Source organism: Branchiostoma floridae, chromosome 15 (genome assembly GCF_000003815.2).
Source record: "Branchiostoma floridae strain S238N-H82 chromosome 15, Bfl_VNyyK, whole genome shotgun sequence".
Lineage (NCBI taxonomy): Eukaryota > Metazoa > Chordata > Leptocardii > Amphioxiformes > Branchiostomatidae > Branchiostoma > Branchiostoma floridae.
Window position 1 is genome coordinate 15,617,632 of NC_049993.1, and position 26,710 is coordinate 15,644,341.

General features: G+C 40.8%; 1 protein-coding gene and 1 long non-coding RNA gene across 2 annotated transcripts in view; both read left to right on the forward strand.

Annotated features, from left to right (window-relative positions):
* Positions 1 to 371: 371 nt before the first annotated feature.
* On the forward strand, positions 372 to 23,046 carry LOC118431702. The gene is made up of 26 exons (XM_035842959.1): positions 372 to 540; positions 3,890 to 4,028; positions 4,481 to 4,597; positions 5,463 to 5,636; positions 6,040 to 6,119; positions 6,410 to 6,507; positions 7,367 to 7,517; positions 8,023 to 8,135; positions 8,563 to 8,710; positions 9,142 to 9,224; positions 10,111 to 10,217; positions 10,600 to 10,795; positions 11,249 to 11,497; positions 12,021 to 12,116; positions 12,644 to 12,737; positions 12,877 to 13,014; positions 13,329 to 13,408; positions 14,316 to 14,400; positions 15,106 to 15,192; positions 15,785 to 15,873; positions 16,443 to 16,650; positions 17,833 to 17,979; positions 18,558 to 18,762; positions 19,391 to 19,639; positions 20,656 to 20,832; positions 22,779 to 23,046. Exons 2-26 carry the CDS (start codon positions 3,899 to 3,901, stop codon positions 22,970 to 22,972), a joined length of 3,495 nt encoding a protein of 1,164 aa, XP_035698852.1. The 5' UTR covers positions 372 to 540; positions 3,890 to 3,898; the 3' UTR covers positions 22,973 to 23,046.
* Positions 23,047 to 26,220: 3,174 nt separating this feature from the next.
* Positions 26,221 to 26,710, forward strand: part of LOC118431725 — a 2,290-nt gene continuing 1,800 nt past the window's right edge. Inside the window, exon 1 of the long non-coding RNA XR_004833006.1 lies at positions 26,221 to 26,370. This is a non-coding gene — a long non-coding RNA (uncharacterized LOC118431725). The remainder of the gene's footprint in view (positions 26,371 to 26,710) is intronic.

A 26,710-nucleotide genomic window follows, 5' to 3' on the forward strand; every position in this document is an offset into this window, starting at 1 on the left:
AGCGAAGACTTATTATTGCAACTTGCTGACTCTAAAGAAGAGGACTACCGACCTGGTAGATGTGTCGAGTCGATATTGGTTAGACAAAGGCCACCTGCAATTTTTTCTTTCATTGCAATTATTGCACTCATTAATTACACACGTGTGGTGCCGTCATTGGCTAGATATGCTCGCCACAGGGTCATTTATTTGTTCTCCACTTTTCTTCCATGTTGTCTGTTCACTGTGATGTTAGCGCTCATGGGTACGTGTGGTGTTCCCATTGGTCAGAAGTGTTCACATCAAGCTTTTTCTTTTGTTTTCTGTGCCTTTATATACCTGCTGCAGCTCCACTGTGTTACCGCTGCGGTTGCCGCGTTTATCACGTGAAGACCATCCCATTTTGTGCCGGCGAGACTTCGACGTGGTTGCCGCAACTTTTCTACTCCGTTCTTCGGTCTTCCTACCATCGTTACCCGCATCCATCGCAGACAAGCTTCGCCTGTTGTAGCGCTGATCATCAGACGCAAGTTTCGCCTGAGCACCAGGTACGAGCAGAAGGTGGGTACCAGATACTTTATCCAACTGCTTTCACTGCCATCGTCCTCTAACGTTTCCATTTTCATAGACCCCTTCCCAGATTCGCTGGTAAAGGTACATGCACAACCCGTACGTGTAATTTGTCCGTACGTTTTTTTTTTTTGGCCACGTCTGCCACGTATTTCTGAAAACGTTTAGGCTGTACAGGGCAGGCGCGTGGCCCGTACTTGCACACAAAGTTTTGCCTGCACGTAAAGTTCTACGGCGTGTCCACGTGCTCCAGAATCCGTCGGACAAACTTTCACCAATTCTATCTTTTGTTAGATCGTGGATAACGTGACAGGGGTATTAGACCACTCACTGAAGAAATATCTATAATTGGCTTTAAATTACTTATTGGACCGTGTCGCGTACCTGCTTGGTGTGTGGCCCGACCAGAATTCAGAGCCCCCTGGTTCAAACCATTTACCCCTAGGCCCGGGCAAGACAATTTACAGGGCTTTTCCCAGTTTGTTCGGGTCTCAGGTGTAACGATGGAAACCTGACTTCGTTTGGGGAGGTAAAAGGCAGTTGAAGAAGTGGGATGGGCTCCACCTTCCCAAAAGAATGCCCACAACACAAGCGGACAACAATCCACTGCCACTCTGGGACCTAACCTTACCTTAATCTCCTTAAAAAGTAGATTTGTAAACAAGAAAAGAAAAGTAAATATCTTACCTCAACCGTCGGCAAAATAAGAGCTAACTTCCTCGCCTGTACATGTATGGTCGTCGTCTTAGTTCCGCTGTATGTTAAACAACACCATATTCCAACTAGGTAGCTTTTGTGCATCCAGGTCCACGCAGAAAATAATCCGTAGTTCCGTCAATTTTAGATCGATCTGCAAGCTACTGTACTTGGAGGACAGTACTGTCAGCTAGCAAACTGTGCGGACGTTCCCTATCCATAATGACTTTCGTAATTTGTCCCAGCTTGTACCGCCATCTGCTGACTCCCTGATTCGTCGTTGTCACCTCTCGTGAGCGGTTGAGTGTTTTCTATTTTGCTCCGTCCTGTTAAGACGACTGTTTTTTTCCCCATCCGTTTGCCTCCTTTCTAATCCAGTATCAACATGGTTGATGCTGGTGTTGCATTTCCAAACCGGGTCCCCGTTGGTCTCCTTTACTTCATGAAACAAAACAAAAATGGATATCTATAAATAAACAAAAATAATGCCCCAAAGTCTCTACTTTTTCACGTTTGCTTAGCGTTTTTTATATCATGGTGTCAAACGCCTTCTTAAAGTCGATGAAGGTAATTACAGCAGTAAGCCAAGACAAGTTATATCATATTTTTCGTTCCCGAAAGCTGCCTGGCGGTCGGGCCCCGGTTTAGAAGCCGTAGGCTCGAAGCAATATCCGTTCGCGTACCCGTGCCACTAACACCGAGGCCTCCTCATCATCGGCGCGATCGTCGGCCACGACCGTCCGTGCACCGCCTGCACGCCGCGCGCTGACGCAATCTCTGCCGCCAACACCAGTTCCGACGTCCCCGAACCAGCACCACGTAAAACACCGGCGACGATCCCGGGCCCAGGCACACTACTAGCACAGCCCACCGGCCATCGCGACTCTATTCCCGCCTGGCGATTTTAAGTCACTGGTGGCGGTGTTCTTCTAGGAAGGAGAAACAACTGGGGACAAACAGTGGATCAGCAAGAACAAAAGTTTGGTAAAAGTCAAACATTCCCAAACATGGATATCGCGATAGAACACTCGTGCTCTCATAATTGCACTTGTCTAACAAGTATGACAAAAGGACTAGAAAATTTAGCAACCAGTGGTGCGTAAATAGTTGCTCCCGGCTAAACCTATTACCTGGTTTGCATGTCGTCTTTTGTAGTGTATTGTTGATGCCCTGTTTTGTTCTCCACTTCTTTGAATGCATCGCACTGCTGAATTTTAAAAGATTGAAGATATTCTGTAAATGCAGAAAATTTTGCGGTGATTTATTGTTCGCAGTTTTCGCGGTGGTGGCTTCACCGCGAACAATTGTCCATGGCAGTAAGAGACTGCAGTGCATGGTGCCACCGCGGACTTGAAACCAGCACCAGAAAAGTCCTTTTTCCAGCTACCGCGAATTGCATAGGGTTCGTGCAAATGCTTAGGTACCCCTAAATGACCTGACATCTAAATTGGGATTTCCATGGATATGAATTCCCACGGGACTTTGACCACACTTTTATATACGCCTCTTTAAATGATTTATTTCGGGGAAGGGGGCCTACTTATTTCCAAATGTACATTGTGGGCTCCTGTGCACAACACGGGGCCACGGCTGATGTGTCTCTTCCTCATATTGATGTGTCTCTACCACTCGTTTGAAATGATAAGTGTTTTAAAGTTAAACTGGGGAATTTTGTTCCCCGGGAACAACAATAAGCATAAACGACTGAAGTGACTCCCTGCTGTCCCCTGCCAGGGCTTTGACAAGTTAATTGAAACTCCAGACCACATAAACTAATTACAAAACCATGGGGAGCCCGCCCATTGCTGCAGGCAGAAACAATGGCCACACATAACAATCATTTGCATATTAACTGTATCATGTCTGTTGAAAATATTTGGACTTATCTTTCACTAGTTTTCAACGTTGTCATACTAAGCAAGATGGCAAAGTAGGTTCCAACAAGGCTGAACATTGCATACATACAAATTTCCACAATTAGTTTTGATGGAGAGACTGAAGCCAGATAGTTTAAACAAGCGGAATTTATTGGGTGCTTTTATAGTGAAAGACATATTTTAGCCCCCAAAAAGCATATCATGGCTTCTTACACATACACTATTATGCGAAAAAGATTTCATATGGAGGTTGCCTTCGAACTGAAGATAGGGAAATAGTCAATTTACAATGAGGGCATTTTTGTTTAGTGTTACATGGGAATCAATATTTCAAAAGTACTGTTTTGAATTGTGGCAACGTCGGCGTAGACCAAATAACTAAATATACGTGCCCCTTCTACACATGGGTATATTTTTTTATTTTTTTTTACTTCGTTATTCATTGGCACATTTTGAGAAAATATGAGAGACTGACGTTTTAAACATGTTTTTAATCATCACGTTGCGCTTAGCTTGTTAGCCTCCCGAAGCAGTCTCCGAACGTTCGAACCGGGCAAAATACCCTTCCACAGGAAATTCCCCTCCTCGGCAAACTCCCTTTCCCGGCATAAGAGAACCTAGCCAACGTTGAAAATCGCGAACTCCCCCCCCCCCCAAAAAAAAACAACCCCGTTCGGAGACTGCTACGAGAGGCTATTAGCTTGTATAGTTCTTGTTAATATACAACAATGGTAACTGACAATATTTCAATGTCTTTTATGCATTAGTCGTCCAACATGAAGAGGGCAGTGGGCGTGGGAGTGCCCTTGGGGATGATTTTGGCCGTCTCGGCGTACCTCATCCTGACTGCGTCAAACAAGAACCCATTGTCGAAACCCGGAGAGCGTGTCATCAAACGGTCCCTAGGTAAGTCAATAGCCCCTTACAATCTAGTTGATTGATTATTATTCTTTCTTCTTTATTTCTTCCATAAAGAAAAATAGGTACACAAACGATCACACATAGATACATATACATTTAAAAAGCAGTTGCGGAAAAAAAGTGTTTACATATAGTACATAGATGTCAGAAGTCAACAAGTGTTTGATAATAGAATTATGGAAGAATATTATACTTTGTCAGAAAAAAGAAAAGTTCCTTCGCCTTGAATCAAAAGTGTCCGTCGAATGGTACACAAACATTGTACTGGCGCTACACCGTCGTGGCAAATTCATAATAATCCGGAAACAGTTATAATTATTTTATGCGACCCGGCACTTAGAAAGGACACTAGCATTGACAATTTTAGAGTAGTATAGAAAACAGCTTCTCCTCTCAGTGTTCATGATGATGTTTCTTCACTTCTCTCTGTTCTCCAGCATTGCCAGATGAACTCCAAGATGCCCTTCAAGCAGCAACTGCTGAAAACCCCCCTGCTTACGTCAAGGACAAACGCTTCCTCCCGGCCATTGCGAATCTTGCTGGAAACCTTTTATGTAAGTCTTTTGACCTTGTTATTGGTTTTGTACACTACTATGTATTCTGTTGACTTGAGAAGTTGAACCCTTCTATTTTCAGCAAACTCTTGATTATGTCAGGCCAGACACCTGTATATGTTAAGGGTTGACATCACCAGGCGTGCCTGCCCTATGAGATTTGTACGAACATTATGTGATACGCACGTATCACTATGCGAAAATGCACGAACATTATGAAAATCCCACGAATCATAATGCGAAAACGTACGAACCTTATGTGATTTGCACAAATCACAATGTGACACACGAGTTCATTCCGGCTGGTTCTGCTTGATTCCTGCTTATTCGGTTTCAGTGTGAAGGCCCTATTGATAGACCGATGTTAGCAGATCACCCAGCCCCATGCAATATCACGCCGTTGATGTTCAGGGGAAACAAGCTCCATTCTATGTCAATTTTAGAAAGTGTCAGAAATTTGGGAAAACGCCGGAGTCACCTCTCAGACACAGAGGATGAACTGAACTGAATGTCATTATCATTATCATTATTGCAAATTCGTGCTCGTGGACTAATTGCAGGTAACATAAGAGATTCAAACTTGTGATGTTAGAAGGAGAACTGTTTTCTTTTAGTCAGTGAATGTGAGTAAGTTTGGGTGGAATTTGGTGCCCTCTTCAAACAGCTCTTTTCTTTCTTGATCGTAGAAAGAACAGTTTTACATAAAATGTGTTTCGTATTCGTCTTCTACCACGTTTGACGTGCATTGTTTGCACGTTCTTTCACACACGGATATCTTCTTGTACCGCCCCCTCCAATTTCAAGAGGTCTATTAACGCTGGTTCTGATATCAAATGTTTCTCCTATTCTATCTCACCATGTACAGCATCAGGAGGAAGCTTCGACGCAGGAAAACTGACCGACACAATAAATCAACTGGGCGGCATGGAGAACATGGGACCGGACATCATGGCGCAAAGTGTGAAACAGGAGGCTGAGGTCACCGCAGAAGTGGAAAAAGAGGTTGCCGAGGAAACGGTCGATAAGATATTTGGACAAAGTAAGGCAGAAAAAGATATGTTTAACCGTAGTTCACCTTTATCCGCGGAGTAACCTATATCCGTTGTGTTGCTAAACAGGGTATCCAGGGATATCAAGTCGACGGACGATAGTTTCAATTTGTACTATTTTTGAAACATTGCAGTTTGAAGCCATCATTTGTCGACTTGAGTTTCCTAAACACATTATTATCAAAAAGAACGGACAAATGTTAGCCTTTTCTAGTACGGAAAAATGTGAACTAGCGTTATATGATAAAGCTTTGAATCGTTTGTGACTCCTCGCGATCATTGTTATAAGTTGCCAGTTAGTTTTCGTTAAAAGATCTCTCTGATCATGCTTGTGAGTGCATATAGCTTATAACCAATTCATCGGAATGTCTCTCGTTTTGCATTGTCTTACAGCTGAACATGACAAGAAAGAAGAGGACGGAGACGGTGATGATGGTGGTGGCGGCGGTGACGGCCAGGAGCATGAGATAAAGGTGCACCAGAACTGTAACAGTTCTTCTTTTTTGTTTGCAAGTTCAAATAGACTTGTAAATAGGAGAATTCTTTTTCCACAACCAGCAGGTACTTACATAGCTTACGTTTCGACGTCTCTCAGACACCTTCGTCAGAGCTTCTAACTAGAGTTCTGCTTCCCACCGCTATATGTAGCCGATGACATATTTTGCTATAGTAATCAATAGATCAGTTCCGACATAGGTATCGGATACTTTGAGTGGATTATCTGTTTTATGACCTAGTATGAAGAATGTACTTTGTTTTGCAGGCTGAAGTGGACTTCGTTGCAGAGAAGGGTATGGTTGAGGATGACATGTTCGCCCCACCAGGGATGCAGATGAAAATAGACGTGGAGGAAGACCCACAGTATGTATTTGGTCCGCCTACAGATAAGACCTGTAATATGGCACATAAGACGATGTGACATAAGACCCCCCCCCCCCTTAGTACAGCAGACAAAGGTAGCAGAACACATTTTGTCGCCTATGAGGTTCGACGCCTCAAAATTAATAGCAGGGTGCAAAAGTAATTAACAAGAATTTATATTGGAGTTCAGGGTAGAATCTACAAAATATGTGAGCATGAGCTGAAGTTTGCCTGCTCGTTTTCCCAGAAAAAAACAACACTTTGAAATGACCCCCAGCGGAGGTCACCATACTGCAGCTGACACATGAAAGTAGCGGGAACAGGATTCGTGCACGATATTCTACCCAGTCAAACAAATATCGTAACCCAAGTCATACAGCTTCAAAACTTACGTATTCTTTTACTATCCACCGCAGTTTTCGACTTGCTGACAAAAATTCATTTGGCTTTTCAAGAACTGCGACGTACTATTTTGTGCCCGACCTATACTTTTGTCCACGGGGGTCACCCATAAATACTGTGTTCTGCAACCTAGTCAACATTTCTCGTCTCGGCCATTGTCTCTATTTGCATTACATTGTACAGAGTATGTTTTGTTTCTGTCTCAGAAACCTTAACCTTTGACCTGTTACCCACAATTCCTGTAACTGGTACTCACCTTTCGTCGCGCATGCGCATGCCTATTCTGAATTGTACAGGAGCTTATCATAATGATAAAAAAAGCAATCTGACCCTTTACGTTTCTGAGGCACATGCACGTGTAGATGCAGACATATTTTAGCCAGATTGCCAATTTTCATTACATTGAATATTTCTATCCAACAACGATTGTGAGTAAGCTTTATTTCTCCAATGGCAGGAAGGACAGCGAACCCGATCAAAGCTCCCAACCAATGGCGTTCTCTTACCCCATGGGAATGGGCTCTGCTCTGATGAACGGATGTTTCGGAACAGGATACAAAGAGGGCGATCCGTGCTGGAACAAGAAGGATGTCATCAAGAACTGCTGGGTGAGTTTGCATCCCGAATACAAACACAACTTGGCTTGATGCATGTACCTGAAACTATTGTTGTGTGTAGCATGTGGAGTGGTAGGACCCAGAGGGGTCAGAGAGAAGGAAATTAGGTCAGACAGCAGTCTGGAAGGGAGAGCCAGAGAGGCGAGGGGCACTCCTGGAGGGAGTCCAGGGGTTGTGTGCCATGTGCGACGAGAGATGAAGAATAAATTAGATCCTTTCCTTTCCATCTTTTATTCCTCACTCTGGGAGAGCATAATAAAGAAGAAAGAATGAATTGAATTCATTCATTCATTCATTCATTCATTCTTTACTTCATTCATTCATGACTTTATGCATTCATTCATTCATTCATCCATGACTTCATTCATTCATTCATTCATTCATTCTTTCATTCCTTAATTCCTTCCTTCCTTCCTTCATTCTTTCTTTCCTACGTTCCTTCCTTCCTTCATTCCTTCCTTCCTTCATTCATTTATTCATTTATTCACACACACAGGACATGATGGAGGGGTGTGGCTACATCGGGGTCGGCTTTGATGGTCGCGGAGACTACAGCAGCACGTCCAGAAGGAAAACTGTCGTGCAGCGTAATTGTGAGAACCAGGCCACGTGAGTATCAAGGAAACGATCTATTGTATGTGAATACTTAGTAATATTCCAATATGTCTAATCTAAAAGTAATCTAAACATACACAGGCACGCGCACAGACAAACTTACCACGTGCCTTTCGGTAAAGTTTTACATGATTGTGGTTCATTTTACTTTGGTGATGCACAAAGCTAAAAGTAGATCAAGTCGTCCGTATCTAACAATTCACGTCCCCAAGCTACTACTGCACTCCCAGCATGCTTCGCGCAGACAAATACGCTCTCTGTCCCAGGGCTGTCTTTGCGAACAAACCGCTAGCAGCCCTCATTCAGCCAAAATGTGAATTGCATAAATGACTCGCACGCATATTATATATGCCTAGTGCCCACAGTGTATTGTTTTGTTACAACCTGAATAAAGAATAAATTGTTCACATGTGTACCACAGGTACCACGATGAGGACGTTCCTGACACCATGAACGTTCACGGCATCTTTGACACGGAAGTCGCCTCCTACGTCTTTGAGTCCAGACAGGCTTATCGCCATTCCCTCCAGATGAAAGCCGGGATGTCATTTTCCGGATTTGGCTTCCAGGTTTGGTTGCATGTTGTTGTTGTTTTTCACTGAAGAATTTTAGGGAGAATTCTTTTTACACAACCAGCTTACGTTTTGATGTCTCTCAGACACCATCGTCAGAGCTTCTAAGAGCTAACCTGGAGTTCTGCTTCGCACCGCTATATGTAGCTTTTGCTGTGAGAATCCCAAACATGGCTAAGCTTGTATCCCCCCTCGTCCTGGTTCATCACTGGGGTTGACTTTCTTATCCAGATTATTCTCTATCCTATATTCTATCAACCTGATGAAACTATTTTCGAAATTAATAATTTTAGTTTTGTCTACCAGGCTCCAGTTTCAACAGATGTAAAATGTACCATATGTTATATAAAAGGTGCTCCAGACTTGAAGGCTATTGTATGTGACTGTTTTTCTTGACCGTTACACTAATGGATCCTATTTCTGCACAGGCTGCAGTTGAGGCAGCATATGGGAGGGAAACATCATCACAGAAACAGTCCTTCATGTCTCTGATTCAGTGTAACGTGATCAGGTGAGTTTGCTTTCATATGTGTACTACATTTATTACAATGATCGATTACAAGGGACATAAAATCGGATATAGGATCATTTTATACACAACCAGAAGTACTTACATTGCTTACGTTTCGATGCCTTTCACCTTCGTCAGATCTTCTAACTGGAGCTCTGCTTCTCACCGCTAAATGTAGCCGATGTATGTGGCGATTTTGCGGTGAGGAAAACAATCCCAAACGTAGCTAATCTTGTATCCCCCCTCGTCCCGGTTCATCGGGTTGACTTTCTTATTCAGATCGCCTCCTTAATCCACCGTACCTGCTGGTTGTGTAAAAAAAAATCTCCTATGATATCCTATGTTCTACCAACCTGATGTAACCATTTTAGGAAAAAACTTAAAAATCATCACACACAAAAAACAACCAAGTGAGCGAAGCAAACTTGTTGTTTTGAATGAAGTGATTATGCAATCCATTGGAAAGTCGTTTCCACCATTGCTTGTTACCATTACATAGCCAATCAAAAACCTACATTCCGTTCCTGTAACTCTGCAATTTACGGTCGATCATATATATGTATGTATCTCTTTAATAGCTATACGATAACATGGTTATGAATAAAGCGGAACAGAAATTACTCAAGGAACTGCATATTATTTTGGTAACAGTCAAACGTTTCAGATAACATCCCTTATCTTTCGTCAGTCACATCCTCTGTGCGTGAATAGCTTCATCAGGTTGGAATATTATTGTCAATAAAGCAACGTCTGGCCGTTAAAAACCAATTCACTTGAAAGATTGCTATTTGGCGTATCTTTTTACTTGATACCTGAACGTCACAGACGGATAATAAAAGACTTTGTTGATGAGCAAATTTGACTCATTGTGCCATTTTACCTCTAGGTATGAAATCTTCCTGGATGAGATCACGCCCGATACCCTGAGTCTGCCCTTCCTGCGGGACTTCTTGTCTCTTCCGAAAAATTTCATCGTGGGGCAGGCAAAGCTTCGTAAGTTTTAATCATTTTTGATTTTCTTATATCATATCGAGAAAATCTTTCATATTTCAAGGCAATATTAGATCGTTGAAAGAGGAAATAATCTAGATAAGGCAATTGGTATAAATCGGCATCTACTGCACTGTTTTAGCACATTTACTTCTTTATTTCATAAATTGAGCCGTTAAAAACCGCATTTTTAACCGCTCAAATGATGAAATAATGGTGTAAATATGAGACTACGGTGCATTAGATGTTAATATTAGACAGATTGCCTTATTCATAATATTTCCGCGCTGTAATATTGCTTAGGTTTAAGAACATATTTTTCTCAACACAAAATAAGCCACAAACATAAGCAAAAACTCTGCTCAACAATCATTTTTGCATGCAGAAAAGTTCATCATCCGCTATGGAACTCATTACATCAAGTCGGCAAAGTTCGGTGGTTCCTTCAGGCTGTTTAAGACTCAAGAAGCCTCCAAGACTGGAAGTATCGAAGATTTCTCTGTCCAGGCCCAGTCTTCTTATAATTCTCTTTTTTTCAACGCCGCTGGTCACGCTGGAATGGGATCGTCCAGTGAATCCGCGTATGACAAACAATTTGTTTTGTTTTTTTACTCCTGTGATGGTGAGGATAAGGTTTATATTATATAACAATGTAATATCTGTACTACATATTGTCAGGATTCTCTGTCACAACCAGTAAAAGGTCCCTTCGGTGAGCCAAATTGGTTCAAAATTGGTTTCATTTACACTTTGAATGTTATCTGAAATTAAGTTTTTTTTCTCTTTAATTCTATAACATTTGATGGCCTAATTCATTATACTTAGACTGGACATGAGGCCTACTTCTAAATTACAATAAACAGTTGCAACTTTTCGCTTATTTTAATTACCTGTTGTACGAAAAACTAACCTTATAATTCTTGATCAGAGTAACAAACGTTCCATGAAGCAAAATCGCTGTGAATCTTATCAGCCTCGTGAAAAAGACGAATCTCCTGTGGTTATTAAACAATCAAACGTCTGTAATCTTGCAGGCAGTCTTCCAAGACCTCCAACACCCACGTGACAGTTGAAGGAGGCGACCAGGAAGTTGCATCCATCGTAGCTGACTTCTACTCAACCGGGTTCAAAGACACCTTCGCGGAGTGGCTGAAGTCTATCCCTACATACCCCAAACCCATCGAGATGTTCATGGGCACCATGTCGGAGCTGTTAGACTTGAACTACAAGCTGCTCTTCCCTTTTGACATCAAAGATGCTGCAGACGGCTGCTTCAGTGAAAAGTGAGCTTTATAATATACGCATTTTCCAAACCATGTGCGAATTCTTTTGCTGATATATGTACCCATTGTACTTGAACTGAAATATGTACTACCCATTGTACTTGAACTGAAATATGTACGTAACCACTGTATTTGAATTGGAATATGTTTGTACCCGTTGTACTGGAACTGAAATATGCATCTACCCATTTTACCTGAACTGAAACATTTGAACTGAAAATAAAGTTTTAAAAAAGTGAGCTTTATCGTTCCAATTTAACCAGTTAATGAACATCTTAAAATATGTGCTACGGCATAAACTATGTTCCATAAACAAAGACTTAAGTTATCATTTTTGTAATGTAAATCCTAACATCTTTTTTAATGTTCTTTTGGCCTAATGGCACGTGATAAAGGGCGGTGGATTTGTAAGGACTTAGAAATAATTCCAATAATTGGCAATGGGACCTTCTAAGTATGTAAGGCTCCTACAAGATTCGAGTGTTCTTGTATTAACTTCCATTTTCTATGAACAAATCCACAGCCTGAAGACCGAAGACTTTACAGGAAGAAAGTACTATGAGGTGAAGAAGATGTTGAACAACAGCCAAGGAGTGATGGAACCTGCCACTGAGAAACGGTAATCATAACATTTGTAGAAGGTGATCTTTCATGAAGCTAGTTAGCATGCAATGTAATTTGAAGATCTATATTGAATTGGCAACAATATGATAATGATAATTTTTTTTTTGGTTTGAAAAACATTGGGTATGATTTTGGTGTGGGACATGTTTACGTTGTCCGTGTTTACATGCTTATGTTTATGTCTAATTGATTTGGATTGCCATGAATATAATAGTAATCTTTAATGGAAACTCATGACCGAAGGCTAATTGCAAACAATGTGGTATACATAATTGTATTAAGAACGAACATGATGTTTATAGATGAACGGGAAATAACATTTCTTCTAAATCAACTTCTACTTAAGCTATTTGATTGACTTCTTTTCCGTATGCAGTGGGAGATGAATTGTCCATTTTAACATTTAACATTTCAATAGATAAAGAGGTTTGACGACTTAATCAAGAATATTTTTTGGTGGTTGGTAAGTTGTGGGAAGCTTGGGAAAGTTTCATTGATTCTAAGGAAAACATTTCTGCATAGGTATTGTGACTACACGTCCGTGGACAAGTTTCAAGAAGGAATGGACAAGAAACGACTCGCACTGGAAAGGGCAATCGTCATGTACATGGAAGAGGTATGGTGCATACCATTTTGTCCAATCTTCCGGTGCCCACAATACCACCTGCATATGCAAGTTAGCCCAAATATAGCCCAAATTCTGAGAGTTGAGTACTCAGAACCCTGATGACTGATTCGTTTTTATTTTTCCACAGGGACCAGTGCCCACCACGGATTTCCGTCTGTCGGGGGGCGAACCTGGATGTACGACTGAAGTCTTGAATGTGAAGGGGGGCGCTTCGGGAACTACCTACCCAACATGGCTGGAACTCATCAATGGTGACACTTATAAGGTAGGATGTACAAGAGATAAAGCACCGAGTGAGTGAAGCGTAGTGGTTTATCATTCCTACAAGTTTGGATTATTTGTCAGTTATCAAGGCACGTCTCACTTGTTTTTGATTTCCTGGTGTTTAAGACATTATGGTTGCATCACCAGTATAGTTGAAGGCTTGTGAGTAGTCCATATTTCTTTGTGTGTTTCTCCTTAACAAATACAACTGTGGTAACCGGAATAACTTGATGGTGCCAAACATAACATGTGTTCTGTAAAGGTTACAAGAAGGCTTTCATATCAATATCATAACTTTGCTGATATTAATTGCAGATCATCTTTGATCTTCCTGAGAACATCAACTACGACATTACGAAGACCACGGAGGCCTTCCTGGTTTATGCCAGGGGAAGGTAAGAACCTAAAAATTCCTTACAGATCTCATCAGCAATGTAACGTTAGTTCACCTTTATCCGGCGTAACTTATAACCGTTGTATAGGGTTTTTAGGATATCAAGTCGACGGACGGTGGATTCAAATTGCAATATTCTAGATTGCAACCACCGTCCTTCCACTTAATACCCCTAAATGCCATTCTATTAGACATAAAGGTGAAATAGTTTCGTATTACATACTAATCTATGGTTGGGTACAGATACGATGTACCAGTACAAAATCAGTTTTCTTGTTTGACCAGTCCTTAAAAAGAAAAACCCTGAAAAATCAATAGATCGTGTTATGGACCAAGTAGAAAATTTGTAGCTTATATCGGCAGGGGCTTTCAAGATTTGGTGTTTACAGATTCAGGAAAATAACAAGAGCAAAGTAGAGTTGAGTTTAAAGGAAATTCGACCGAGTTTCTACAGTCAAACCATAGAGCTTGTGGATTTAAACCGCCAATAGGAGTCGAATACTCCGCCAAATATATTCTTTTGTATAAAATTGGACTATTGTTTTGATTATCGCCCATTCAAACGTTTTCACGATTAGGTCGGTCCAAGTTTAGGTCCGGACATGGACGTGATCCTCTGGACCTGAACTGCACCTGTACCTGACTTTTCTGTACCGGTATATCTAACCTTAAACGTATCTGATACCTTTGTGGTGACTTGATAAACTATAGCCTTCAAATCAGGCTCTCTGAGCCAGTAGTCAGCGACGGCCGGCAATTAGCGATTCAGTACACAAATACATGGCCAGCAAAAGTGTATTATGAGCCAAAAAAAGTCACAGAGAGCCTGCTTTGCAGGCTACCAAACTATTTGGTTGTCAAGTAGTTATTGGTGCAATAAACCACGAAACTGATTTTTTTTTCAACAGATGGAATTGTCACAAGCCCGGATCAAAAATGCACATGTACAACAGCCGTAACAATGGCGGGAGTGGCGATACCAGCAAAAGAAAGGTAAGTCCTTCTTCGATTTTAATTGCATAGGGATTTAAAGAAAGCTGGCGACGGTAACTTGTAATCCAGTGTCACTGACGAAGGATAGTGGGTTCTATTCGAAACGACCGTTTCAAAACCATATCCAGTTGCTTGAGTAACTACTTTTTGGCGTATCTTATTACCTGGATGTCTAACCTACATCGACGTAACTTGTATTATAATTTGCGTGACCAGTGACATCTTTGTTTTCAGCTATGTGACCCCAATAAAACAAGCCATGGCATATTTCATGGACTACGAGAGTGCATGTCAAAGCTATATTGGATGTTCTGTGACTATCAAAGCCACGTGTAGTACGACGATGCCTTATATAATTTTTACTTTGAGCTGCGTAATGCTCTATTTATACCCCCTTTCCACTAGGACGGCGCTCTCACCGCGCTCGCTCTGTCACCTAAAATGTGACAGATTGCTCAACGAATTGTATAGAAAAGTAACAAATCTTTTTACACTTTGTGTGTTTTGTTGTCATCTCAGTCACAATAAATTTTGTATGCTATTCCCAGCGTAAGAACCGAAGGATACACATATCCTATTTAGTTCGCAGTGAGAGCGCAGCGCGATCGCCGTCTGGTGGAAAGGGGGCCTTAGAGTTATTTACAATGATGGAAGATGTAACGTTACATGTACATGTGTTTCACAAACTTTTATTTACAAACACAGGTCACCTGCTTCGGTTTTGTGATGACATACGACGAAGCAACCGGAGCGTTTGATGTCACGCCTGAAGACCAAGAAGCATCCAAACAGGTACTTCATCAACAATTTCACTGTTTAAAGGCATTTATATGTTTAGTCACTCGTGTAATTTCATATGCAGTGTTATCTTGTGATAATGTTTACAGGAAGCACACTATCAGATGATCTATTTCCCAAAGAAAAATGTACTTAATCAAATATCCATCCTTTGTCAAGAAATAAGCAATTCAGTAATGCTTCTGCGACGCCATGTAAATAGAACACGTGATTCAATGAGCAGTGGATCATAAGTTGTAAAAATCTTATGGTTTGCCCCCGTTTTTATTAAAGAATGACCCTTATGTAATCTGCTTATTTTGCTCTTGTAAAAAAGTTACATAAAATTTTACATAAACTTTCTTCCATAAATTTTCATTTGCTCTTTCCTTCACAAAGACTGGTGCTGAACAGTCAAAACTTTGATTTGCCACTTGAAGGCGAGTTTTCTCAATAGCAATTTCTACTAAAGACAAATGAACATTAAAGCTAGCAATGTTTACTGTACCGCACCATTGATTTGTCTATAGGTTTACTACATAAGGTTCTAGTTTGATGAAATCAAATAATTTGCTAAAATTTGACTGTCCCGCCCTTGTCGTTACAGATTTTGGGAAACTTGCCTCGCAACTACGCAAACTCGAATGTTGCCAGAGCTGAATATGTCAGCCCGTTAGAGCACTCCCAGGAAAACGGGTAAGTTTATTAGACTGAAATTTGTCCTCTTGTAATCTAGGTTCGCTCCTACGATCACTTGGCACACAGCGTAAACAGCAAGCGTGGCAATACCAAATGTTGTTACGTGTTGAATGTTGTTGTTTAAGCGATTCTTTTCCTCTTGCCAATGGCAAAGAAAGAAAGTTACAGATTTTTTAGTACACGTCAGTCTCGCAAGACTATGATAATGCATATTCTACACAGTGTACGTATACATATAGTAAGGTTCTTTAGGCACAACCAGGGAGTACTTACTTCCAACGTTTCTATGTCTATCAGACACCATCGTGAGGGTAGAATCTGATAGACATCGAAACGTCTGAAGTTAGTACTCCTTTGTTGTGCCTAAAGAACCTTACCATATGAATAATTGCCAACCTGATGAAGTTATTTACGAATGTACTTATTGGTTGTTTTATGCGTTATGATGCAAGTCTGTGCCTTTCTTCCTCTTTTTCCGAACACTGAAATAATGAGGACATTGTTGATGGTTCATTCAGAATGTGTTTTCCTCATGATAAGCACTGTTGTTTTGTTGTTTCTACCAGCCGTTCCTTAGCCGGTATAGTTGAGGCGCCCTGCACGGTGAAGTGGTCCAACTCTTACCAAATTAAGCCCGCGGAGGCCGGAGGAAGGTGTCTGTACTTCGTTGCGGCGTCTTCAGGCGACATTTTTGTGGTGTTCTCCGCCATTCCGAGGGACAAAAGCACCTGGTACCATCTCCAGATCAGTTACCAGGGTGTTGCGCTCTACAAGGTAACGCCATTATTTTTTAGCACCAACTGTTACAATACATTCAGGTCAAGTAGTTCTAATCGTGTTTGAAATATTATTTATCATCTCCATACAAAATGGAGATATAATTGAATAGTTAAACTGTAAAACACAACAACAAAAATTGGACTCACCCAAATTTTTGACTGAACAGCACCAGTCTTTGTCAAGGATTGAACAATCCACTGCTGTCGTGACGTCACGTTATGCAGATAGAACACGTGACTCAGTAAGCAGTGGATCGTAGGTTGCAGGAAATCTATGGCGCCCACCGTCTCTGTTCAGGTATGGCTATAAAGCTCTGATCCAGATGGCCTCATTGATCCCTTTAGCGAAAAACTTGTGCTGTTCATTTCAATATTTGGGTGAGTCCAATTTTGTGTGTGCTGGATATTACAGTTTAACTATTCAATAATGACATCTACCAACACAGATGAACTTTCAAGTTAAAATGGAGATATTGTTACGGGTTTATCTGTGGATGTGTGTCTATGTGTGTGTTTGTATTTTCTGATCTCAAGAAAGTCTTGGTGCCCGCCCCGAGGTGTATATGATGCCATAACGCCTGAGGACCAGACATTATGACACACTTTATACCGAGGAACAGGGGGGGGGGGTCATTAACAGTATTATCATATAGCCTACCCAAACTTGAAAACTCCTGTATGACGCATATATTCCTTGGTACTATACGTGTGAATTCCTGTGTCGACTTTCTGAAAAATCAAATTTTGTTCTTTTGTAAAGAGATAACATTTGTAAGGAGACTACAAGTTGCATTTTCAAACCAAAATTGCCACAGAAAAAATTCGAAACGTTGCAGTCTTGGCAAGTCAAATCTTTTCGAACTTTTACTGTACCATATTTATGATCATTCCTCCCTATGGGGACTGATCTTTCCTCCATGCTCTGTGCTATTCTGAGTGGTTACTTTCCTGTGTATCGCTCCATCTGATTGGTCAGGCGTTTAACAAAATAAACACCGGCGTTTATTTTTTTTAACACCGGGCTGGCGGGAATAAATGTGTTACAGCGTCATATCCAACATGGAATGAAGCCTTCTGATTGGTCCGCAGCGCCTGGCTATATGATAATCATATTTCACCAACCTTTGTGTAATATGTTGAACATCTTTATCTTCTATATTGTGCCATTCTTCTCCAGGGACTGAAGCTGGTAAAATATGAGGGAGCGAAGAGTGCCAGAAGTCTTGGTGACTCCAAGTTGTTCCAGCCTTACTTCATTTGCCTGGAAGAAGACCATGCGAACCAGCGAACCACCATCAGATATGGCATCGGCTCTGACACTTCCGTAAGTGATATGTTTCGATCTACAGGGTTATCTATGTCTTACTTTATTAATTATTTTCCTACTTGATGTAGGTAAAAAGGAAACTTTACCATTAAATAAACCATTGGCAAATTTCGGCTAGAAATATGCCTGTCAGAATTCCGTTGCCATGGCGACACAAAAAAATAGAAAACCTCCTTTTTTACTTGAAATATTTGGTAACAGAAGTTTGTGACAAATTACCAACTTTGGTAGATTTAGTGCTAGATGTTCATTGAGTTATGCGACATGAAGTTTGCTGAAGGGCTCAAAAATCCCCTCCCTGGTCAGAATAGGGTAAGTGCAAAAAGTGGTCCTTCTGATCTGTTGCATAAATTATGATAATGAGCTAGACTTAGCAACATCTTAACATTTCAAAATATTCCTCTTACATTGACGAAGCAATGTATGTAAAATGATCACCAATAAGAACTGGAAATGGGATGTTATTGAATAATCATTTTTGAGTCCGTTTGGACCCCACTTGGTCATTTTAGTCGCAACATTCAAGTCGGGTACTTGAGGGTTCAACGGTTCTTTTAACATTTTTTTGCCAACAGGAGAAAGGACTGGTCTACATGGTCTACAATGATCGTAGTCCACCATTGGGCATTCGTTTCTACTCCTTTGGCAGCGGGGAAAAGGACGTGGAGATCATGGACGCCCGAATCATCGAGGGAGGCGCACAGGGAGAAATGGAATGTACAGGAGGAACAATTCTGAAGGATGGAAAGTGTGTGGAAGACTGTCACCCAGAGTGTGACGGTGAGCTCTTCCTGGAGTTTTGTGTATTCATGGCGTTTCAATGTCTAAAATACCCTTAATAGAATTTTCATCGATCAGTGACCAGTTTGTAAAGGTAAACACACGTAGCTCCAAATTTTCGATGGCTATCAGTCCACCTTGATCACGGAGTGACCCAGTTCTCGCGAGAGTTACGAGAATTAGGTCACTCCATGATAATGTGTGTTTACCTCTACAAAGTAGTCGCTGATTGATGAAAATGTTATCAACTATGTACATACGTGACTGATGAATCTCTTCAACAAAATACCCTTACCCTTGACAGTAAAGAGCAGTTACTACATCTTGCCAGCCATGCTTGCTTCTCGCTGCGTTATTATTATACAGGCGCTGGTCACAAGCCAATCACGTTGCCGCGAACACCCAGGAGGCAGCGTGATTGGCTCCTCAATTTCCCTTGGGAGTATTTGATTGGCAATGTATCTGATAGGCTAACTAGCCCTAACGTCAGCCAATAAGAAGGGTGATTCAAGCCGGTACGCCAAGCCAGGGCCGAAGCATGGTAATACATGCAAGCTATCACCCGACCTTGGGTGGAGATGGGTTTTAGTGGGCATTTTTCACAAAGATATTTTTTTTACCAACACAGGATGTATCCCCATTTCCTCTGGATCGAAGCTCGACACGGAATGCCGCAGATGTAAGCACTTTTCTTATGACAGGGGCGATGGAGTTATCCAGTGCGTCGCAGAGTGCCCAAACGATTTCGAAGCAGGTGACGATGGCAAGACGTGCGTCTGTAAGGGCTTTCTCTTCCCTAACGATGATGGAAGTTCCCGATGCGTCCCGACATGCGGAACCGGTTTCGTACCTGGCCCCGATGGCAAGACTTGCGCTGGTAAGTTCGCCATCTGCCCTTGTGCAAGTTAAGTTTGAGAGGTCAATATATTCGTCGACTAGACGGCTGTAAACAATAGCTGTTTTCATTTACTAAACGCCAGCACATGTATTATGTTAATTAGGTCATGACCCTTGACCTTTGGGTCAAGTTCGCGGCGTGGTCCTCTGCCGCCATCTTGTCTTCATTGCAAGCCATAATTATCAGCCACACTAAACAGTGCTCGTTGCAATCTTCTTGCTCGAGTTGTCGTTAGCTGCCGCAAACTGGTAAAAAAATTGATAAAGGTACTATTTTCACGCAGCAATCGCGATCGTCTGCCACCTTTCTTAGAGGGCAATTCTGACTGGTTCAAATTGTTCGCCTTTATTTATCTATTTATCTATATGATGATGATCTGCTATTATATATGTATGTGTTGCACTCCTTTACATTTGCGACCGTCTAAACATCGCATAGAATCGTTGCGTTTGTGAACGCATCTTAAGCAGTGGTGAAATGTGAGCCAATCAGAATTGCCTTGAGGAAGCTGACAGACTGTCACCGAAACGTCAGTGGAAATAAATCAATGATTCTGCATTTAGTAAGATGACGAAACTCATTTTATTTCAAACTGCCCCTTGTATGATCAAGAGAGAAAAGAGCTCTTAAAAGAAGCCACCAAATTCTATCCTAATATCTCCACGTTTACAGACAACAAGAAAACTACTCGCCTTTTAACGTCGCAAAACCCACACATTACAGAAAAAGTGGGATCTTTCGTCTTCCACTGTCTCAGAAAAAGAAGTCAAACCCAATAAGTTACATCTTTAATTAAGACTTAGACTTAAAGTAGTCGCTTACTACGCTGTTTACCATTATTTTTGTTCGTCATTTTTTGTCACTAGCAGTTACCCCTCGGGCAAGAATTTGCATTAAACGTATCATTATCATTTCTGATATTGTTGTCTTTATAAAGTGATGTACCGATAACACTGTCCACGGATATTTACTAAATACTTGTATTTTTCTTACAGAGGTTCCAAAAAAGTGGAGAGAGGACAGCAGGTGTGGTAACGGTTTTCCAGCCCCAGGAGCGAACCCTGCGCAGTGTAACCCTAAGTCAGATAGGCCCTGCTGTTCAGGGGGCGGATGGTGCGGGAGAACGTCAACTCACTGCGATTGCAATACATGCAAGGACTATCGCAACAACGGTATGATTCGATGTTTACGTAATACTTCAAGACAACCTGAGCAATATTACAACGTTAAAAATGGAAATAGTTTGAATAAGGTAATCTGTATAATATTGACATCTACTGCACTGTATCCCCAGATATACATCATTATTTCACCATTTAAGCGGTTAAAAACGGCCCAGAAACAAGTCGCACGAAGATATTCCTTATCATTTGAACCCCTCAAAATTAGGCCTTGATCAGGAATCCCTTTGTGACTTGTTTCTGCGCTGTTTTTAACGACTCACTTTGTGAAATAATGATGTAAATGTTCTAAAACAGTGCATTAGATTTCAATATTATACAGATTGCCTTATCCAGTTTATTTTCACTTTTAACGATCTAATGTTGCTTAGGTTGCCTTCAAACATGAGTCTGTAGCTTAAAGCAGCGTAACGTCTACATCATCGTAATAGGAGTAAAAACTTGTAAATGGTCCATTCACAAAGGTTGTATACTCTTATTACGACGTTGTAGACGTTACGTCCTGGCATATTACAAACACTGGCATATTGTGTATTTGATGACCACATTATGCCTTTATAATATATATAATAGCCTTTATGTCATACCTGTGACGCGAAAACGTTCGATACGGGTGTTCCGGACCGGGCTGTACGTTTCCGTATCGCACAGGTTCGAAAGGCGTATCACACAGGCTCCATTCGAATAAATCGAACTGTTTCGAGCGGGCCGAATACGGAACGATTAGCAATTCGAATACCTGATTCGGACGTTGGAACATTACTGTTGCAACACTTTTGGTTCGAGGGCACCAAATTTGTTCAACTTCTGGCGCATTTCGCATCAAAACATGGGTTTTCTCAGGTGGGTATGACATAGATAAGATACAACACGGTGTATTCCGCATCACCCTCGGTCTCAGCCCTCCCGCGGGTCGGATCACCCTCCGGCCTTCGGTCGTCAGGCGATCCGACCCGCGGTCGGGCTGGCACCTTTGGTGATACGGAATACACCGTGTTGTATTCTATATTTATGTCATACCTGTAACGCGCGTTCGAACTAAGTGCCTACAGTGTAACAGGCGTGGATCAACTTGAGTACATTGGACGCTAATTATGGGACACATTTTATTACCAACTGTTCATTCAACCAAACCGAAAGAATCACTCTGTTTGATAGAGAAGCTACAAATACTTATCCCAACTTCCCCACATTGACAGACGAACGGAAAGCCACTTTTCTCTTGAAATCGCAGAACCCACAAATTTTGGAAAAGGTGGGGCTTTTCGTCTCCCTCTTCCAAAAAAGAAGTCAAATTCAACCTGTTTGAAAATAGCCAACGCTAGTATTAGAGTAGAATGTCGTTCATAACTGTTCATTGTCACTTGTATATCTACTATGTTTATACCATGTACATACATTTCTTAGTACCAAACATGCCAAAAATGATTTTTTTTCTTATTTTGCTTACCCCTTGGTAAATTTTTATATGAAGAATAATATTCTTGCAGGAAGAACATGTACAATTAAATTCAAGGAAAACGAGAAGCTACAAAAAATTTTCTAGAGATTTCACCAAATCTTCTTCTTTTTTCTTATAGTGCAAGAAAAAAAATTCTATAAATTCTACTTTTTTAGTAACTAGATTCAACTTGTAAGAAATACAAGAACTTTTTTCTTCCTGGAAGATAAATTTTCCGTGAGGAAGCAAAACAAGACAAAATAACAAAATAAAGACGAAAAATGCATTTTTGGAAATACAAGAAAACAAATCTCAAATCGTCTCAAAACCTAAGAAGCAAAAATTTGCTTGCCCCCTGGACAAGCACATTTTTCTAAGATTTCTTGGGGACAGAATAATTTTCTTCCTGGAAGATAAATTTTATGTGAGGAAGCAAAACAAGACAAATGAGAAAAGCATTTTGGCAGTGGAATAATGGTCATCTGTCCTTCGACAGTGGCGCTGAAGAAGCCAGCTTACCAAAGCAGCACTCATGAATCCTTTGGTGCCAGCAAGGCCGTAGAAGGATTCACCGCAGGCAACTTTTGGGCACAAACCTGCACCCACACTAATACTGAAGCCAACCCCACCTGGTGGGTGGATCTTGGTCAAACAGTCAATGTTGCAAGGTGCGTGCACGGTATATCATGAAAAACAATGGGTTCGGACATGGTCGGTCCTTGCATCTTCTTTGTAATCTCCAAGCAGATACTACTGTAGCATAAGATAGTATCAAAAGCTGGTAGAGGATCGAGTGAAACCGGCTTAGGAGTGTGTTTCGCAACATGGAAAATGTACACCTCTTAGCTGACTACACTCCTTGGCCAGTTTAGTACTATCTAATGCCACCGTAGGATCTGCTTGGAGATTATCTTCTTTGGTGACTGAACATGTAACATTAGTAAAATTACCACGGACAAAATTAAAATAATGTTAGATTTAATATAACCTAGATGTTTTAAAACTTGAACTGTTAAAATATCTTTGTCAAACAATTAGTGATAAACTGCATTAGATCAATAATATGTGCACTATAATGTAAAAAAAAAAGATTTTTGTATGATATAGGTGATTTATTAAATGTTCACATTGGTTAACAGACTATACTTTTTGTGGTTATGCCAATTAATAAATAGAAAAGAAAGGCGCAGGATGTAAGACCCAATTACGTGACTATATATCTTTCAATGTTTATAAGGTTATCAATTTACAGTTGTATATGGAGTTTAACTCATTAATGTGTTCAAAAATTCGTATTTTCCCAGGACTAGAGTGGAATATATATTATCACCAAGCACAGTAGGGATATCTTCTCTGGATAGTTTTAAAGAACACTTGCCGATAGATGTGCAGAAGTTAGGTGTGACAGGTCGTTCAGTGTAATATAGCTTTGTTTAAGTTGAATCTGCATCAAAACATGTATTACGTTTTTTTTTCAATATCTATATACAGTGTAAGCATCTACAACCGGCAGGACTGTTGCGGTGAACGACTCAACCCTTTCAACGTCCACATCGGGGATTCCTCCAAGGTCACGGACAACCCCAAGTGTGGTGGGGATCATAGCGCGTCTGGGCAACCAACTGACATCTCGTGTTCGGGAATGCGGGGACGCTATGTGGGCATTCGTCTTCCCGGAAACTCCCGTACACTGACCCTGTGTGAAGTCAAAGTATTTCTTGGTAAGTATTCGCTACATTTACTTGACATTTACATCTGCAAGTTACAAGTACAATCAATGATAGAACATGACATTTTTTTCCCAATTTAAGAACTTGTTTGTCATGTTGACATGCTGCGTTTGTTGATATTAACATCTTATTCATTTTATTTAATAAATGGTTAGATCTGACAAAAGACATTGTCAACACAGAATTTGAGTGAATTTTTTCCTATATGTCATACTAGAATAAAGTCCACTGAGGGGGCAAGCCCGGTCACGGACCTACACCCTCTTGTGTCAACGGTTGGTGAGGAACACGACAGGGCACTTCATCTGCTGAAAGGATTACAGAAAGTCATAAATCATCGAATTTCTCTCATGGATTTGTCATAATTTATGTATATCAAGCGATAACTTTGGTTTACGGGCCTACAATCTGTCCTTACACTATACTGGTCAGACATCAGCCAATCAGTTACCAACCTATCTCGTTGCCGTAAAGAAGTGTCGTTATTGGTTGCTTTTTTTCTAACCAACAGAAGAGAAGGTTATGGCATGATATATAGAGAAACGAATGGCTTAGCAAAAGAAGATTTGAAAGTGATTAATGTTTCGTTTGTTTACAACTTTTTACCTTTTACGTTATTGTCGGTGTCTCGTATGCTACCGTTTGATGATTATTAAGGCTGTAAACAATCGAGTTTGATTATTAGAATTTGTCTAATCTATGGAAATCGGTATGACTAAGGTTCATAATGTTAAATCTTTGTTCTTTGTTAAGCTTTTTGAATCGTTTTACAGAAGAGGCGTAAGCCAGAAAGTAATGCCATCACTATTGTAGCAGGTTAATTGTAATGAAATGAGTTGACATTTGGCAAACATGTAAAATTTCGTCAGATTGAATGTCGTCTGTTTGATTGTTATTTTGATTTCATGACCTGATTTCAAGATGACATGCTCTCACATTCTGACGTACCCTCGTAGATTCAATTATGATAAGATGATCAGCCATGACTTCAACACCAGAGTTACCAAGCTAGGATTGATGTGTTCAAAAATTCTTATTTTCCCAGAACTATCGTAGAGTGGAGCTTGTTATCACCAAGCACAGTAGGGGCATACTCTCTGAATAGTTCTAAAGAACGCTTGCAGATAGATGTGCAGAAGTTAGGTGTGACGGATCGTTCAGTGTAATATAACCAGCTGCTGCCGCACCGCGTGCCTGCGAAGCTGGTGTGTTACGCCGAAGGGCGGTTATACCGGCTATATAGATACAGATACAGATGTTAATTACTTCAACATTACTTCCATTCGTAATTAGAGTGACATCCAATATGATTACCAGACTTTGTAAACATCTATAGGAGGTTTGTAATTTCAAATTTCTGTTTTTTCTTGTGTGGTTTTATTTCGTTTCATAGAACAGCTATCTTGGTAACCACATCATGTTTAGGTTAAAGCTTACCTTGGAACAACAGGGATATAGTTGCGGAATGTACATGTCAGTATTTGTGAAGTTATAGGTAAATATATAATATATAATACTGTGTGTAAAAGGCACTTCGGTAAAATAACGTTGTTGCTTTTTCTGTGTATAATATAGGAGTCAGATGATTTTCGAACAAGTGAAACACAACAACAAAACAGACGGTACCATTGTTTTCATTTGAGGCCTTTGGACCGTAGTAAGATTATTTACAAGAAAATGACATTTCTGATATCGAACACACAATTGTCACAAATAAAATACCGCAAAATAGTCTTGATTAAGAACAAGTAATATTGTATTGAAGCTTGCGGATGCCAAAAACAGCGATAGTGTTCTCAAACTGTCATTCATTTTACAATGATCTTAACCATACATTGACACGATGTGATTTTTATCTACTATGAATAAAAGTTTTTGGTGTTATGCAAAGCTGTATTTGGTGTTATTTGTTGTGGATAAAGATTGCATATGGTCGGATTGAAAAAAAATTAGAAGATTTGTCAATTTAGAAAAATAAAGTCTGTTGCTAATAGTCCACTATGTCAGAAGAGGAGTGGGTCAAACGCACTGTCATATACTGCATATTTTATTGTGTGCGTTGTGCATAATCACCTAGAAGAACATTGCCTAATTACGAATCATAGAAAAACCTCTCTAATGTACTTGACCTGATGTACACAAATGCCCGCTAGGATGTTGACCTTCACCTTTGCAAAATTCAAGATGGCTACCATACAGTTGGTGGCTTTGTTACTTGGCGAGAATATGATCTTACAGACGGCTCTTGTCCTTTTACTGGTGTTCTTGGTGACTTCATGGTTCTTCAGCAGACCTAAGAACCTTCCACCCGGTCCAAGAGGATTTCCTGTCGTCGGTAATATCTTCTCTCTTGCAATGGTGAGCAAAATTCACTGACGGTAGTGATCATGAGGTAAAAAGAGTGCCCCACAGTGCAAAAGTACCGAGGTATCGGGTTGCTTCTCTCAGCACTCGGGGTCCAGAAGGCGCCTTCCTCACCGAGGGTCTGCATGGGGGGGGGGGGGGGGGGTCCCGACAACGATTGACGCTGAATTCAGAGGAGCCCCCGACGTATTACGCTAAATAAAGGAAGACAATTACGATAATTTTGGTCGCCTCGCTACGAAATGCGTAAATAAGATTGTTTTCCCTACGAATTACGGGAAATAAAAATAGACTGCCTACACCTTACCTTAAAAGAGCATGCAGACACTCCTCA

Bases quoted from the DNA above. Each gene is read 5' to 3' on its own strand.
- LOC118431702 (XM_035842959.1), top strand. From the start codon at position 3,899: ATGAAGAGGGCAGTGGGCGTGGGAGTGCCCTTGGGGATGATTTTGGCC. The intron at 8,711-9,141 runs GTTTGGTTGCAT...ATTTCTGCACAG, and splicing joins TTTCCGGATTTGGCTTCCAG to GCTGCAGTTGAGGCAGCATA. The intron at 11,498-12,020 runs GTGAGCTTTATA...ACAAATCCACAG, and splicing joins GACGGCTGCTTCAGTGAAAA to CCTGAAGACCGAAGACTTTA.